This window comes from Telopea speciosissima, chromosome 6, assembly GCF_018873765.1.
Source record: "Telopea speciosissima isolate NSW1024214 ecotype Mountain lineage chromosome 6, Tspe_v1, whole genome shotgun sequence".
Taxonomy (NCBI): domain Eukaryota; kingdom Viridiplantae; phylum Streptophyta; class Magnoliopsida; order Proteales; family Proteaceae; genus Telopea; species Telopea speciosissima.
The window spans coordinates 45739950-45758212 of record NC_057921.1 but is presented as its reverse complement, the minus strand read 5'-3'; the positions used below and the strand labels follow the sequence as shown (position 1 = coordinate 45758212).

The 18263-nt window shown below is 39.1% G+C and overlaps 1 protein-coding gene across 1 annotated transcript; it reads right to left on the bottom strand.

The window, feature by feature from the left end:
- Nucleotides 1-378: 378 nt before the first annotated feature.
- LOC122663920 (sodium transporter HKT1) lies at nucleotides 379-5366 on the bottom strand. The gene is made up of 3 exons (XM_043859588.1): nucleotides 4295-5366; nucleotides 2746-2979; nucleotides 379-719 (listed from the first exon to the last, which is right to left on the bottom strand). Exons 1-3 carry the CDS (start codon nucleotides 5359-5361, stop codon nucleotides 521-523), a joined length of 1500 nt encoding a protein of 499 aa, XP_043715523.1. The 5' UTR covers nucleotides 5362-5366; the 3' UTR covers nucleotides 379-520.
- Nucleotides 5367-18263: the final 12897 nt, after the last annotated feature.

The following is an 18263-nucleotide window of genomic DNA, read 5'->3' as shown; positions in this document are numbered from 1 at the left end:
GAATTTTTGAGATATTCCCCTACCATAGATACTGATGATTGATCTTCAGGGTTGATGGAAGAACCATTGAAGGTTCCCCCCTCCCTTCCCCCCCTCCCCCTCAAAATTTAAGGGATGTTGTGAGTATTGTAAACAAAGGGAGGCAAAGAGAACCTTGGTTTGCCAGGAAAACAGGTTATTGCAAAAAGTTCTGAACAAAAGCCACAGGATATCCCCTTAATAAACTAAAAAAATTCAAATGGTTGCTCATGGATATGACTGAAATGGAGCTGCAATGTACTAGTCGCTGCTCTCTTTGTGGTCTCCTGTAAACATTTAGTTGGCAAGTCACCTTCCTGATAATGAATGTCATATTAGTTTGGTCATCTGTTCATATTTTGAGCCAAAATTTACTTCTTGTTGGTATGCAGGGAATTGTTCAAAGCATCCATATACTCTAATGATCAGATGAGATGTAATTACAGTACTTAGAAAATATACCTAATTTTTATACTAAAGAAAGTCCTCAACTTCTATCTTTTTACACGAGTTTCCAAGCTTTACCCCCTTCCATATTGAACTTTTTAAGTCTTCCAAAAAACATAACTAAGATGAGGATAAGCTTCCCTTGGTTGGTCCATCTCCCGGAGAATCCATACCATGTATCCTTGCAGTAGCCATCAGGCTTCAGTTGTCTTCTACAACTATATCCTGTTGTGAATCCCACATTTCCATATGCGCTGCAAATCATATGCAATCTCAAGTTAAAACCCCAAGGATCAATAGTAAAATTTGATGTTAGCTCTGTCATATTAGCACTGTTAATTTTATTTTACTCTCCCATCCTAGCATTTCATGATGGGTATTTTACTGTGTTTAATATGGACTTGATGGCTCCATATATAAGCCATTTAACTGTGTAAGATTGGTCCTCACTCCTCAGTAGAAAAACATTTTCAAACAGGCCCTTAGCCTCTGATTTACCCAGTCTTATCCTTGTGGTGGGTGGCCACCCTTAATAATGATCGTGGATTACACTTGCTTGTGAACATTATTGTCAACTAGATGTGATGGGGTACATCAGATTATAAAAAGACTCCTAAAACAAAGGGAATTGGAAGAATCCACCGTGCTTTGTGCAGATTCCAATATACCTCTCCCACGCAGTAAACAGTGGGAATCTCACACACTTCAATATTGGGGGAAAAGGAAGAATCCACTGCCCTTGAGCAGATTCCAATATACCTCACCCACACAGTTAACAGTGGGATTCAAACACACACACTCTTCTATATTGTTAAAAAAAAAAAAAAAAAAATCCACCGTGGTTGTGCATTTTCCAATATATCCCTCTCATATAATAAACATTGGGATAGACACGAACACACTCTTTTATATCTGAGTGATTTCTGGGATTTTCATCTTCTCAAGTGCGGTGCACCACCCAGTGTATCGGACATCACTTGTGCTTTGAATTTTTAAAAGTGCACAAATGAGATGCACCACAGTCCGATGCACTTTAAAGGTGCAACCGCCCACACTTAAGAGGATAAAAATTAGTTGAGTTCCTCTTTACATAAGTTCAGCCATTTAAAAGGCAAGAAGGTACTTATAGCAAAAGGGTGGATGTTGGCACCTGACCCGTATGTGGAGAGGATCCAAACTCCGATTCTGGGATTGGGCTCCTCTCTTGTGAGCCGAATACCCCAGGAGTACCCATTGAGGCATTCAACGTTGCTGGGCTGCTTGGTGCGCCAGGCCCCATGCAGGCACACATCCAAAGGGAAAATATTTTTTCCCCTCTCCTCTATAATTTGGCTTCCGGAAGACAAATTAAGATCCTTGGTTTGGAATACACGTAATTAACACGGCTGACACTTTATTAAAAGCCCTCATCATAAATATTCGATATGCGACTGAAACCTAATATTCTATAACACGGTTGTACCGTACGTGGTGGACGATGACTTACTTTAAATCTTAATATGATCCAGGTCAAGATGGGATTTATGAGGTTCCCCATGTAATATACTATAAAAAGAGAAATTGGATTATCATGAATGAGCAAGTGGTGCGGTTGCCATTAAGGATATGCTTGGTGCGGTTGCCATTAAGGCTATGCTTTCTTATCTTGAAATCAATTTGATTTTTAATAGATGATTCTCTCCCCTATTTCAGACCCAAACTCCAACCCCCCCCCCCCCCACCAAAAGAAAACACCCATAGAGACCAACAGGTAATTGGAAAAAATTCTCTATGTATACATATAGCCATAAAGGGAGTGTAGCCTATGCCAACAGATAACATCCAATGAATACCTTCAAAATGGAATCGTTTTAAGGGGCGTAGAGGTCATCTCAAGGGAGGGTGGGAAAGATAGGGGTGTTAACTGGTCCGATTCTGGGCTATCGGTCTGGTTCTCTAGTAGTTCCGGCTCTAAGGTGTCAAGGCCAGATCTGGACCCATAAGCTCACCGACTCCAAATCTGAGATGTAGGACCATGTATGTATGTATGAAATTTTCTCTTTGGTTTTATTCTAGAAACTTGAGTCTATTCAGATACTTGACAGAGAATATATATAATTAAAAGAAAAAAGAACTCTGTCTGGACCATACTACCATTAATCTATCTCTCCTCCCTATATGAAAAGACACCTCTATCCCCTTATTTTGAGGAAGAGAGAGATAGACACATGAGAGTGCTGGCGTAGGCCACACTCCCGAACAAAAAACTGCTTACCATAATTAAACGTAAAGAAAACATACCTGATTACTTCTATTACAATGTTCAACACAGTGAAGTTGAGGGGATCCTCTCTCAACTTTTTCCTCTCAGTGATGCAAATGAGGATAATGAATATGGCCAAATAAGAGAGCTGTGAAAATAGGAGGTTCTCCACTAGCCCTTCTTTTCTTTTTTTCCCTTTTTCACAACTTCTAGGATTACTTATCTGCTCATCATTTTTTATGGGCAAAAAGGTGGTGTAAGGAGGAAGATACCTGCAAAACATTCATCTCATTATTGCCCAATTCAAACTTTGTTGTTCAAAACATTAGTATATATATACTGCATATATGGTTCTCCAGTAATAATATGAAAAATTAAAGAAACTATTATACTGACAATCCATGTTCCTCATGATATGAAACTATTACAAAGAAAAGCACACTTGGAAGTTGGAACAATATTAATGGAATATAATTGGTCTTAATTAAATTCCTTTCAGTACCAAACTGTTTATTTTCCTACAATTGATTATGAAACAATAATAGTACTCTTTTTAAAACTGATCATGAAAGAAAACTAATGAATGCTGTTAGAGAGGTTAATTAGAGCAAAGAGGCCTAATAATGAAAGTGAATGACTTGGTTAATTAAGGTTTTACTCATCAATGCCTGCTTATCTTGTCACTAAAAGCTCCACATATTCAAGGAGAGGTTGAGGGGGAGATGGGTTTCTCTAAGCTTGTTTAAACTTTTAAACAATCCATCTTTTTGGATCTGATCCAGAAGAGGTACATTTTTCCCGAGTCTTGTCCGATACGGACCGATTCCATATCCGATACAAAGAGAGAGAGAGAGCGAGCGAGAGAGAGAGAGAGAGAGAGAGAGAGAGATGGCCAACTTGGAGTTGAAGGAAACTAACATAAGAAATCCTCTCTTCCAGTTCTAATCCTGTCCAAGATTCAAAGCGGTTAAAGTCGTTAAGAGTTAAATCAACATTCATGTAACAAAGTATTCTTGATTTCAAACTTCAATTTCTTCAGTTTTTTTTGGGTGGTAGGGATTCAGTTGGAAAAACTACTTTCCAAATTATATATTAACAAAAAATTCCTACCATTCCCCTAAACTTGCCTTTTAATTATTAAAGCTCTCTTATCAAGAACATTTCTGATTCCCTCAGAAAATAAAACTTTCAATTCTCTTCTCAGCTGATACTTTCTTACAAAACCTAATTGATCCCTCTATTGAGATCAGGATTGTCTCCAGGGAACCCAGCGCCCAGGGTGCTGTCAGCGGGCATCCAGCGGTTGAGCTGTGCTGCACACATCTTGGCACATGCCTAGGGATGTGTGCGGCACAACCCAACGGCTGGCAGCACCCTGGGCGTGCTGGGCTCCCTGAGACGAGCTAGCAAAGCAACAAGCCTTTCCCTATCCCATTTGAGTTGGTTTCATTGAAGGACAGGTACATAACTAGGCAATTAGAATGCAACATAGGACAGTAGTAGGCCATTTACTTGGTATCATAGGAACTTATCATAACTAGAAGACCAACATAGTGTGTCTGTGAGAGAGAGAGAGAGAGGACTAACATCATTACAACATATAGGACCAGGATCGCCGGCGAGATGACTGAGAGATCGACGACGGATTCACCAGTGTGCCTCGAGTTCACTGACTGGAACAACGCAGCAACTAGCTTCTGGTAAGAATTCAGACCCATCAAGGCTTCTGAATTCCACTCCATACAACAAAACAGAATGAACTGAACCACTATAAACCCAAAAACAGTGACAACCAGAAGGCAAGAGTGCATAAAGGGGAGCAAGTGATTATATCCAATATCATTGGAGTTCATCATCAACAAGTAATTTAATTCTACTCTGTTTGTAAATCTCCCCAAGACCCAAATTAGAAATCGCAAACACGGCGGGTACAATGTGTTTCCAAGAAGAACTTGAGGTATGAGAAGAAGAAGCAGTCCTGAATGTTTACTGAAGACCACCATATTCTCATTTGTGGGAATGAATCCACAATTTGTGAAGGTAGAGACTGTTGTGAAAACAGAGAATGTCACTATATGAAGACCCTTGTTCTCAAGGACATTTCTTGCACTAGGAACATAGCTCAGATACATTGAAATCAATACAGACCCAACAATATGAATAACCAAGAAATAAGCCCATACAACACAACCCAAATACCTGATTGAGCTATATCTCAAGTCCTCACTAACTAAAGTGTCATCAACCAATCCCAACTCAATTTTGAAAGAACTTTGGTGATGGGTACCTACTGAGTCTGATTTTTTTTGGGTTTCTTGTTTCTTGAAGTTGGAATAAAACCAAGGAAGTCCAAGCATTGAAACAAAAACTTCCCCACCTAATCCCATTAAAATGGTTAAGACAATAAGTTGAGTATTGGAGAAAACCTCCATTTCAACAGTAGACATGCTTGATACTGTAGAGGCTGACACAGACATAAAGAACATATCTAAGTCATTTGGCCTAAATGACTCAGTACTTCTAGGCTTCAAAGCCTTCAAAACTAGAAAACCCAGTGCTGACACACAGATAAAATAACAAGTTTGAATCCTAAAAGGGTTTACAAAGATGCAAAGATACTGCAATATCTTCCTGAAACAAGAGAACTTGCTCATTTTTACTCTTTTTCAGAAATGAATAGGTGTGAGAACAAATTTGAATGTGGGTGGGGATATATATATAGGAATGGTTCAAGTAACTGTAGTGGACTTAATTTTTTTAGATACAAATTACTTAATCAATTAGCTCTAGAAGTTGCTAAGAGTAAAAGGAGAATAAAGGGCAAGATCAACAAGAATAAAAAAGAGATACGTAGAATATCAAGAAAGAGAGAGAGAGACGTGGGTAATCTAATGATTTGATTGGATGAAAGAATTAATGCCGATGTCACTTCCTCTCCAATCAGACATGACGCGTGGTGTTACATGTGCATCACTCTTTACAGTCTGATTTTTTTTTTGGCTGAAAGAGTTTGGAACTCTGGATTCCTTTGGTGTTCTCATTTGATCAAGGAGAACGTTTTTTCTATACCCTGACTTGAGCTAAGGATTACGGGGATTTTTATCCGCTGCTGTACAGGCAGCGCTGCTGAATGCATTGTGTGGTGCAGCAGCGGCCATGTGTGCATAGCGACCCCATTGGGCAGACATAGTCACTGCTGCACCGTACGATGCATACAACAGCAGATAAAGGTCCAGATTATAGGAACCGTAGCCCATCCCGTGCTCTCCAGAGCAACCCTAACGCAGCTCAACTCCAACCCAGGGGAAGTGGATGAGTGGGACAACCCTGATGGGGCCCTGCACTTTTTTAGTGGTGGACTTGGTGGTGTTTTCACCAAATTATTCTGGCTTAGTTGATAACAAATTTTGGATAAGCATATGTTTGGTACCGGTTGCGTCAAGAACCGAGGTAGAACGTGTCGTTCCTGCAAAGAAGAAAACAGCAATAGAGGATCGGGCTGAGTCGGTTTAGTCGCTCCGATGCCTAAATCAGAACTCTCTAGCAACAGATAATAGTGATTGAATTCAGATGATCATAAAACGAGGTTACCCAGTTATTTATAGGTGATTGAGAGAGTCCTACAGGCGATGACGTGACTTAATAGGAAAGGGAATCTCCCTGGCGAGAGTTTAGGTGATTAAGAGTCTTTTTAGGATTAAGGATAAATTCCCCAGCCCATCACACCTCGTCAGGCTAGATTATTATGCCAATTAAGGGCCATTAGGACCATTTTGCATAATTTTCAAGGCGTGACTTAAGGGCCTTATCCAGATTCGGCGTCGGGGCATGGTCGGCCCCCTTCCTAGGATCAGGTCGCCATCTACTCTAGATCGGTCCTTCCTCGTCTCGTCCTCCATAGGACGACCTGGTCACGAAGTCGTATCGTCTTCTCCCACATGGGGATACACGTGTCTGAACCTTATTGGGTGCCGGTTTCATGATGTATCAATACCGTTTTATTATCATGGGGAATTTTTTATATATTTAGTCTCTCTTTTATTCAAAGTTTCACTTCTCTTCTTATTAATTCTCACAGCCCCCTTCCCATGACACCCCACTACCACAACCTCTCTCAGTATACCTCCACCCTCTACCCCACCACCACCTCTCATTACCCTGCATTCCCTTCTATTGTGAGCCATCCCTTTGCAATTCTTACTCTGCCCCACCCCTTCTCTGCAACCAGCATGCGACGTATGTACCCAACGGTCATATTGTAAATACTTGAAAATTGAAAACCACCTACGGGGTTTTTTTTTTTTGTGTGTGTGTGTGTAATAGATTTCATGTAGCATCAAATGTGATCAGATTGGCATAAGTGCCCATACGAAGTGACATAAAAACCTCTACCCCACTATTTGATGGAGTCGATGAAAGAATCTCTTGTATAAGATTACCTCCCCCCAAGAAAAAAATTTTGTACCTACCCAGGTTGAAGGAATGTTCCTACTACTTGGTCTTGCAGCCTAAATCAATGGAATAATTCACTTCCCCTTAGGGTTTACAAATACCCTCTTCAACCAACAAAAAAAAAATAAAACAAATACCTTCCAAGGTTATAGTACTTTTAAAACTACACTTTTTTATTCCATTTCTTACACTGTGAACCGGATAGCAGGAACATTCTACAACCTAGGTAGCAGCAAAACTTTGTCCCCTCTCCTCCCCTCCCTTTAGCGAATCCACAACAATCACATTTCTTCTTATTAATCTTCCATTTCGATTTGAATTTCAACTTTGCGTCCCTTTTGAATTCTCATTTGCTTGCCAATCATCAAATCTGATCCCTTTTTTCTGTTCTCTTCATCAAATCTCTCTCTCTCCTCCCCTCCCTTTAGCGAATCCACAACAATCACATTTGTTCTTATTAATCTTCCATTTCGATTTGAATTTCGACTTTGAGTCCCTTTTGAATTCTCATTTGCTTGCCAATCAGCATATTTCAAGATGACCGTGAGGGGCGGCACCAGCCAAGCATGTGTTGCGTGCAAGTACCTGAGAAGGAAGTACATGACTGATTGTGTTTTGGCATCGTACCTCCCTCCGGATCATCAATATTCTGATCAAGATATTGAAGCATCTAAGCCCAAGTGAGAAGAACAATGCTATAGGTTCCATCATCTTCCAATTAAGGCATCGTTTGATGATGATGGAACTGTTGACACTGGTGGGAGTCAATACTTGCTCTCAATTCCATGATTGCCTCTGATCTAATAGATCAGTTCCGTAAGGAGGAGAACTGTGCCTTGTTTTAATTGCAATATGGAGTTGAATGTGAAGGAAAACTTTAATGTATAAAATAAGGGAGGGAGACTGCTATAACCGGTGTTGTGCCTGGACATGTACCTGTGGCTAGACATTGTTAGAATTCTATTTAGAATAGAATTAATATTCCTATTATCGATTAATATTAAATAACCTAAAACTCAGGTTAATTATAATATTGGTACGTCTATATGTGGATTGACTTTAGTGTGGGCAGATAGATTCTTATTGGGACTGTGATGAGTCAAACCCTATAAGAATTACTATATAAAGAGAGCTAGGTCCCCCCTCTACCCATCACAACTGTTAACTCTCAATTTTTGCTAAGGAGTGCATTCTAGAAAGAATGGGAGATATTCAGTGTTCATTGTCCCTGTGCATTCGGTATTCTCATCAAGCCAGTTACTTTGGGAATAGAGGGGAAGCACCTAGATCTTGGTCTTTATTTTTCGCTACGATCATCAACACCATGGATGCGAAACAAGGTTAGTGATTCTATCCCTATTTTCTATTATTTATTTGATTGTGTTCTTGAACGCTTTATGGAGATCCTGGCTTTTAAGGTTTTGTCTCTATTCGAATCAAATTAATTTAACAGACACAGCCCAACACAAAAAGACCGGTGCTGCCCCTAAAAATGTGGAAAGGATCAGGGGCAGCGTCGATCTTTTTGCGCCGAGCTGTGTCTAGGCACAAGTACACGCCCAAGCACAACACTAATTAGTGTTCCATTTCCTTAAAATAATGTCATAAAGTGGAGTTAGTTAGGAAGAGGTTTTGTGCACAACCGTGCATGGTATACCATCGTGCACCAAACCATTGGATGGGGTGAGGCACCATGTACAATATATGATCATGTCCATCTATTGATTCGGTGCATGACCGTGCACCATACACAACTGTTCATATAACCTTTTGCCATTTATTTATTAAGGAAAAGGATTCCTGCTAGGTTGTGTGTATCCTGTGCCCAGACATAGGAGTGCAGTAATGCACAAAATTACCACTCTGTCCCCATAAAATAAAAAATCTCATCCATGTTGATGCTATAACATGTACTGTCGTTAGCCCCCACGTTGATGCAAGGGCCACACAACCTGGTAAGCGATTACTTGTCCTATTTATATCCATGTGTATATCCATGTATATATCCATGTGTATATCCATGTGTAGATGTGCACATTCTCATTGACCCCACTCTAGTGCAAGACTTGCCCTTTTTATTATTAGGCCAAATGTTCTCTATGATGGGGGTGCAGGTTGCGCCCAGACATATGGGGGTGGGTGAAATGACCACCCTATCCCCCTGAATGGCAGAAATAACCAGCCCATGTGTCTGGCTAGGCTGCGTTGTGGCACAGAGAATATCAACCCTTATTATTATTATAAAAAATCCCATCATTCATGTAATAAAATACCCGTTAGACTCATTTGGTCTTTACCCCTAAAAAAAATTATGGACTAGAATATTTGTGGGTTTAGGTAAAATTTGTGGTGTCCATTGAATGGGAAAAAGATTATTGAACCTACCTTACACCTACATACTTATTTAATTTTTATAATTTTTTCTTTCTTCTTGAATAAATGAATAAAAAATAGAGATATGTTCAGATATGTAAATCGCCTTAATTAGGTTCGGAGAACCCTTTACCCCTTTGGAATATAGAGTACAGAAAAACCCATATCAGTTAAACCATGTCTCCAATTACTGGCTGAAATGGTGGAGATAATACCATACTTTTATTCCTCTTTGTTTCTTTTCCAGCATTTTTTGTTTGGTCAAAGCTTTTCATGCACCTTATCCTCGAGAGGACTTATAACTACTACCCCCATATACCCCCATATGATATTAATTATACTTTTAACACCTTACAATCCATCTCAGATTTTCACTAATTTAAATGTAATATCTTAATATGTGGTTGTACAAACTTCATATCTCTAAATAATATTTTTTTTCTTTTCATTAAAAAAAGAAAAAGAAAAACTGAGATTCATCAGGGCTATTGCTAAAAACTTTATAGCAACACAAAGTACAGAACACAGTTGATCATGACTTAGGCTACGTTTGGTAAATGTCTCAACAAAGAACGGGTGTTCTTGACTAAGAACGTTCTTTTGCGTTCTTTGTTTAGAACGGCGTTCTGAGACCAAAAATGACTGTTTGGTAACGGTCTCAAGAACGCCGTTCAGAACGAAAATGGCGTTTGGTAAAACCTGTTCTTCCCTATTTGATGTTAATTACAAAATTGCCATTTCCTTCTAAATTACACCAATAAATACTTGTAAAACTCTTTTCTCTCTTACCAACCTTGGCATAAAATTAAAATATCTCATTAACATAACCAAAGTAATTATAAAAATATACCAAATTTAGAAAATACCATTAAAATTGGGTTCTTATGTGGATTAGTGTCATAACTGACAATGCTATGAACAGTTGAATAAAAATTGGGCCTCGGTGGATTCGAACCACCATCCCCTTGGAACATGGTCAAGTGCTCTACCAATTTGAGCTAAAGACCCATCAAGTACTCATTGATTAGGGGACACAGGATAAAGTATTGTTAATTAATTTACTTTGTTCTTCCCAGTAGTACTTCCTACCTTTTTTTTTTTTTTGTTGTAAGGTGGTACTTCCCACTAGGACCACCAGTCTATACGTGCAAAAAACATACAATCTGGTCAGCTTGTAAACAGTAATGGATCCATCACAACCCTATAATTCAGAAATCACTAATGATGGTGGCACGCTGCTAACAAGATGGATCCATCACAGCCCTATAATTCGAAATCATCTATTAGGCAAGGAGTCATGTAGAATTCATTTGCCGTATGAAAGACTATCTGTTGACATCAATCTAACTGAAGACAACTCTACTTAGATGGGTTGATCATAGCCCTGAAAATGGAATTGCTACTCACCATTCTCTTGTAATAAAATTAGCAATCAGAAGGCTGTCTCCCTCTAGTGAGCTCGGGGTTTTTTTATGGTTGGGGGGGGGGGGGGAGGAGGGGAGGCCAGGCCATGTTTTGGTCATAGGCCCAACACATGAACCCCAACAATTTCTTATATAGAACCCCAACAATTTCTTATATAATCTGACCTGCATAGGGTCTGGTTTGAGTTTCAATATGAACATATGACTTCAATCATTATTCTGGTCATGTGTTGAAATTTAAAATTTACCCTGCTGGTTTGTTAGTCCATAATAATGGCTGGACTTGTGCTATTTTAGTTTACTGGTTTCAAAATTTTTTTTTTTAAGTTAACATAACTAGGATTCCTCCAAAGCTTTCCAACAACAGCTTGGTAGGTTACTCTTTCCTTTTAATCTTAACCCATGGAGTGGTTTTCTTTAGAATATGCTCTCAAACATTTGAATTCGAGAATTATATGTGGTCTCCTCTCATGGCAAGAATTTGAGGATGAGAGCAGGAGAGTGACATGACACTCCTATCCCCAGGATTTGGTCAATAAGATCACAACATCTCACTCCCTCTCAAGGACTCATCGTCTCATCCCAAAACCCAAGTTCAGTACAACCAATAAACTTGCAACCACTTTCTCCCAAGCCAATAAAACTCTCTCTTTTCTTAAAACCCTCTCTCTTAGAGACCATTGAGAAAGAAGGCCCTCCAATCTGACATTAGACACACACACAGACAGTTTTCTTTATAGTGGATACCATTTGGAGGGTTATAATGTGACAGGGTCCCACTTTACTTCCCACCTTTCCCAAGTCCTTCAACATTTAATGTAGAAGATTAAATTTTGTAAATCTTGAGTGGTAAAAATAGAGGAATTCATAAAATAAAAAATAGAAAAATAAAAGCAATTCCTGAGTCAGCAACAATAAGAGACACATGCTCCATGCAGACACACATATACATACATTAGTGATGATATAAAGTAAGGGCATTTATAAGAATAACAGCCGTGTTAGCCTGGATATAAAGGCTTCCACAGTTTTTATGTAGGACCGCAGATCCAACATTATGAACTTGAAGACACTGTGAGGTATCAGTCTACCATAAAATTTAACCAAAAAGAAGCACATAAATAGCAGGATGTAAGCAATAAGGATTTCATTCTAGTATAGTAATGAGATGAGCTTATAGCATTTTATTATACTGAATTTTATGAAACAGACCAACATAAACCCATGCATAGTAAGTTTACTTTTCATATCCAACAGAGTTCAGTCAAAACAAACAAGGAAAGATAGATTATACAATGTAATATCCAACTGAAACTCCATGCATTCCACTGAACAACAGAGACCCACAATCTCAACTTACAACATAATCAAGAGATCATCCTGCTCAAAAATTTAAATGTTCTTTTTTTTGAAGAAATAAAAAAGCAAATAGAGAAGAACACCGATTCTCGCATTACCATAGAAGGATAAAATCATAAGGAAGAAAATCGATACAAAATTTATTCAAAATTTATTCAAAATCAAGAATACAAAGCAATTTCTATTCAGGTAAATAGAGAGAGAAAAAAAAAACCCAACTAAATCGAGTAAACAGCCATTACAAAGAGAGAGCAGAGAGCTACAGATCTGCTACCTTACAGAGAGAGTGGGAGAGAGAGAGTCACCTTCACACTTCAGTTGCAGACAGGGTCGTGGTAGAGAGGATCACGCAGAATCCTTCAAGTTGTTGCTCCAAATCCTGAGACAAAAAAACTGAAGTGAGGGAAAGAACGAGACAGAGAGATAATAAAATCATCACAGAGAAAGAAAGAAGAAAGACGCAAAGCAAAGAATCGGAATGACTCAAAGATAATAAAATCCCCAAAATCCATTATACCCATACATCCATACCTAAAAAACAAACCAGAAAATCACAGTATGTATGAATAAAATCCCCAAAATCCCTAACATCCATTCTTAAAAATCCAGACCGAAAAATCAATTTTCTCAACAAATCCATAATCATACCTTTCGGCTGAATCCTTCAAATTTTAGGGATGTAGATCCAATTCCTGAGACACATGGGAGGAAAAAATTCAGACCTGGTCAGATCATCACAAAACAACGATCGAGAGAGAGAGAGAGAGAGAGAGAGGGAAAGAATGAGACAGAGAGAGACGGGCAGAGAGAGACAGAGAGATAGCGAGATAGAGAGTGAGAGAGGGAGAGAGAGCGAGACAGAGAGACAGAGAGACGTGAGGGAGAGAGGGAGAGAGCGAGAGAGAGATAGAGGGCATGGTACCTGCAGGTTCTCTTATGGGTGGTCTCCTTCGTTTCCCCTTCTCTTCCCCTCCTCTTTGCAAGTTTCTTTCTCAAGCGTCTGAATCCAATGAACCCAATTCCATATCAATTGCAACAAAGTCCTATTGACGAAGATAGAGAGAGCGTGAGGGAAAGAACGAGCAAAGAGAGACAGAGATAGCGAGATAGAGAGTGAGACAGGGAGAGAGCGAGCGAGACAGAGAGAGAAAGAGAGGATGAGAGAGGAAGATACACAGAGAAAGGAAGAGAGAGCGTGAAGGAGAGAGCGAGAGAGAGAAACCATTGTACTGCAGTGGTTCGAGCGTTTCCCTTCTCTTCCTTCCCCTCCTCTTCTCGCGATTGCGTTTCTTTCGATTATGAAGTCACGGGTTTTGCTCGATAGCCTTCTCGATTTGTTCTTTGTTCTTTGCAGACCGTCTCCAAGACGGTCTGTAAAGAACGTTCTTTTACTTCAAGAATGCCCGGTTCGGTCTTTAAAGAATAAAAAAGCGAACCGATAATCCAAACACTTTTTCATATTTTTCGTTCTTTTTGAACAAAAGAACTGCTCGTAAACACTGCTTCGACGTCTACCAAACGCACTCTTATCGTTAAGAAAAAGTTAGAAGTGCACTTAATAGAGAGAGATTCTTTTGGAAGATAATATATTTTACTTCAACTAAGGGCTGGGGTTGGGCACGGGCCCAGGTCGGCCCCGATGACGGGTGTTGTGGTAAGATATACACCCTCCACGTTTTAGATTGAAGGCGAGAACTGTAATGCCTTTTTAGTACAGAACAAAGACTCGTCACTCAGCCAGTCCAGTGTTTACACACGTTGTTCCTAAGTTTTTTAACATAAACTCATGAGAAAAGAAAGTGATTTATTTTTTAAATTTTCATTTTGCCAGTTTCAGTCTCATCAAACTTGTCATATGATAGTAGGGATGTAAACGGATAGGATTCGGATCGGATGTGATCGGAGCTGGATATTCCTTGGTCGAATACGGATACCTCTAAACGGATTCGGATGCGGATCGGATTCGGATTTTCTACCATCCATTTACATCTCTGTCTTGTGTAACCCAGACCTTCCTCCCCCTAACAGATACAATTCACTCTCAATCCACATCTCTTAGATCATGATTCTCTTTTTATCATATTCTAGAACTTGTTTAATCGTCAAAAACCCTCAAAATCATTATTTACTTAATTTTTTATTATTAAGTATTCGGATTTTTTTTCGGACGGATTTTAATCGGAGTATTCGGATTATTTTCCGGATATCTCTAAACGAATACGGATGCCCCTAAACGAATATGGATGCGGATTCGGATTCGGATTTCGGTTATCCATTTACATCCCTATATGATAGTAAATTAATGTAGATTAGGTAAATTTCTTAGTCTCTTGGGCATACAAAGAGAAAAAGAAAATTTCTGCAAATCAGGTAGCAAGAATTTTTCTGCTGCCTGTAATCACAGGCGTCAAAATGGAATAATCCCCTTCCCCTATGGGTTCACTTATACCTTCTTTAAGTTTTTGTATTTCTCAAAATACCCTTTTTAATTGGAGCGAGATACCATTTTGGCGTCTGTGATTACGGGCAGCAGGAAAATTTTGTCCATACAAAGAAAAAAAGGTAACTGGTAGGCCGAGGGCCGGTTATTGTGAGTCAGGCAACCTGGGGCCGAAGACCAAGAATGATCCCAACCCTCAAGATTAGAGCTTCAAAACTTTGGGAGGAAGATCAACTATACCAGAATATTTCTAATGGAGGGAGAGAAAACCATCGCAGACAAGCTTAATTTAATGAACCAGAGTTTTGGGTCTCAATCCTATCATTAAGATCCAATCAAGGACAACTCATCAAATCAATTTATGTTGTGACCTAAAATTATTAAACCCAACAAATTTACTTGGACCAGCCCAATGTTGCCGCTGGGCCAACACCTGAACCAAGGTCCAATATAAATTCTTAAGTTGTTAAGAGAATGGGCCTAGCCGGCCCAATGCTCCTTATAGACTCACGTCCAAAATACCGAAGCCCCAAACATGTATACATTCCATCTCCCACATCAAACTATCAAACCAGAACCAGGCCTTCTATAAGCCCAATCAGCCATGGCCAATGGCCCAAACGCAAGCTTGACCTCATGTTGTCTTGAAATTCAAGAATTGGACGAATTCACATGCCAGAAATCAAAAAATAAAATGAAATAAATAAAACAAAGGGGGAAAAAGAGTTGTAATGGGGATGATTACGTGAGAAGATGGCCAGAATCTTATGTCTAGCAGGGAGAACTCGCAATGAAGATCAATCACAAAGAGATCAGATCGATGAATGGCTCAAACGAAATAATGGGGGATGGGGAGTATATTACAAACTAGAAGCAAAAGAAATAAAATGAAATGAAACTCCCGAAATTGCAGAGGCATTGAAGGAGATCTGACAGCCAACCTTTGATCTGAATCTCACACACAATGTGAATCCCCCATTACACGAGTCAAACCATCTCCTAAGATGAACATTTGTTGAGATTTCAACAATTATTTCCACCCCTAGTTGCAGTGGTGCTAGTAAAAGAGGATTCAACACACAGATCGTTTCATCTCTTATCACACCAAGATTAACAACATCATCCAACTCCTAACCAGAGAAAGAAACCCTTCCGCAAACAATTAGACTCCTCCCAACTTTTCTCCCTTCATCGGGTTATCTCTTCAACAACAACAAAAAACACAAATCATTGAGACTTGAGACCACTGATCTCTAATTATAGTACTTTTCTCTTAGTTTCTCGTGAAAGGAATCGAGGTTATAGTTACCAATTAAGACTGAAAAATAAATAAATAAATAAATAAATGAACCAGAGAGGGATAGATGAACTTAGGGCTCCATTTTGATTCCCTTCGGAAGGAGTTTTTATTTTTTTCTTTCCCGGGGAGAAGAAATTTTTTCTTTTAAGATTTGATTTGATTTTTTTTTTTTTTTTTGTTTTTTAAGATCTCCCCTATTTCAAAAAATTTCCCTCCTAATCACATCCAATGTCCTTTTTGCCCTCTCTCATTTGTGACTTGCTCTACTTCAAGGTGCATCAAGGAGTTTTAGTGTCTGAGCTAATTGATTGACATACTAGAGTTTTGGAGATCTTATTTGTTGGATGATCTTTTCCACCCAAAAGACGTTGTAGCTATTAAAAGTATAAATTTGAGTTTATTTGAAAGACATGATAATCAGGTGTGGGGTGCAGCTAAAATAGGATTGTTCACGGTGAAATCGGCCTATCACTTCCTTACTAATCAGTTGGATATTAGAAGGGATGCATTAGCGTCTACATCTGCTTAAGGTCATTGCTACAATATCCCAAACTTGGTTTGTAAGAAGATCTAGAGATGTATAGTGCCAAATACTAAAAGCTTCCTTTGGCAAGCTTGTTCAGATGAGCTAGTTATTGCTAAAGGTTTGGCCCGAAGGAGAGCTCCAATTGACCCATAATGCTTTCGATGTGGGGAAGGTGTTGAATCTGTTGATCATATAATGCTTGATTGTCTTATTCGCAACTCGCAAGGGCCTTTGTTTGGCTCCAGATTAAACTTCATCCATTTTCACTCCAATCCCCATTTATCCAATGTAATTCATAATTGGGAAGTGATCTTTAATGCTAGGTGTTGCTCAACTGGGTCAACTGAGGTTTGCTGGAGTGGTGTTGTCATTGTTGGCAACTTTATTATCCATATTAGTGATGCGGCAGTGGTATTTGATGAGTTGGAAGAGCTAAAATGGTCAAATAATCATCTACACGGCTATAAGAGTATTTTGGTCATTTAGTAGGGTTACAGGGGTACCTGCACGTAAAGAACACCATTTAACAGTTTATTAAGTCCTTATATAGTGTTTGGCAAAGGGGTGAAGCAGCAGGTGAAGGTTTCATACTGTTAAAGTTATGATTTCACAAGTTCACGCAATGGCAGTGATTTTAAGGTCATTTTTAGAAGGTTTAATGGCATTTTTGGGTGAAGTGATCTTCATGAGAAATGAAGTTCATCAAGTCACGGTTCCAATAAAACTAGTCTCGTATCATTTCAGTGTTGGACGAGAATGTTACAGTTGTTTCTGTGTTGACGCGCAAAAATGGAGCAAATCTAGCATAGGCAAAAAGTTTTATATTTAGCCAATTTTTTGGTCCTGTTTTTTAAGTGCTACTATCAACAGAGGTGTCCCATTGTTTTATAAAATTACTGAATCATGGTGGCCGTTGGATGTTGTTCATCACGAGCTCTCTGATTGGCTTGCCCTTGATGGTGCACTGTGATACGTGATACACCATAACATTGTTTTTTAAGAGAGTAGTACGGTTATTGAAGTTTGAATTTTGTTTTGGGTAAGTGCTGTACAGCTGTCACAATTTTTGGAAAGTAATTTCTCGGCAAATCTTGAAACCCAAGTCATGCCTTGCCGATTGTCACGAATATTTTTAGACATTACAAATTCGTCCTCCACTTGCCATTTTTGTATCTTTCAACTTTGGAAGGCAATATCTCTCTCATTCGGAGTCCAAATCAGTCGTTGTTTTTTTTGAAAGTGCATAATTTTTCAAGGAGAATACACTGGAAACGTGAGAAACAGCAGAAAAATTACAAAAACGTAAAAAACAAAGAAAAACCTTGCTTGAACAATCGAAGATGCTGCTTTGAACATTGGAGATCATGCACGACGTCAGGCAGGCTTCGAGTAGTGGGTTAGTCACAGGATTACTCAGGGAGAGGTAATCTTTTGTTTCACAAGTCCTATTTGATATTCAGGGTTTGTTCATGTTATTGGGAGAGACTTGTAATTGAATTTTTATATTCATATTGTAATTCCATTCAAGTTGGGACTTAATTGGATTGGGGTTGTAGCCCTAGATTTCGTTGTTGCGGAGTCAAAAGCAGGTGTTGTAGCACCTGGGCTATTGTAGTAGTCGAATTCGAGTTGAGTATTTGAGGAAATACGAAACCCTTACGGGTATTCCTCCGTGGATGTAG

Bases quoted from the DNA above. Each gene is read 5' to 3' on its own strand.
- LOC122663920 (XM_043859588.1), bottom strand. From the start codon at position 5,361: ATGAGCAAGTTCTCTTGTTTCAGGAAGATATTGCAGTATCTTTGCATC. The intron at 2,980-4,294 runs GTTAGTCCTCTC...AATGTTTTGCAG, and splicing joins GTCCTATATGTTGTAATGAT to GTATCTTCCTCCTTACACCA. The intron at 720-2,745 runs GTATGTTTTCTT...TATGATTTGCAG, and splicing joins ATTGTAATAGAAGTAATCAG to CGCATATGGAAATGTGGGAT.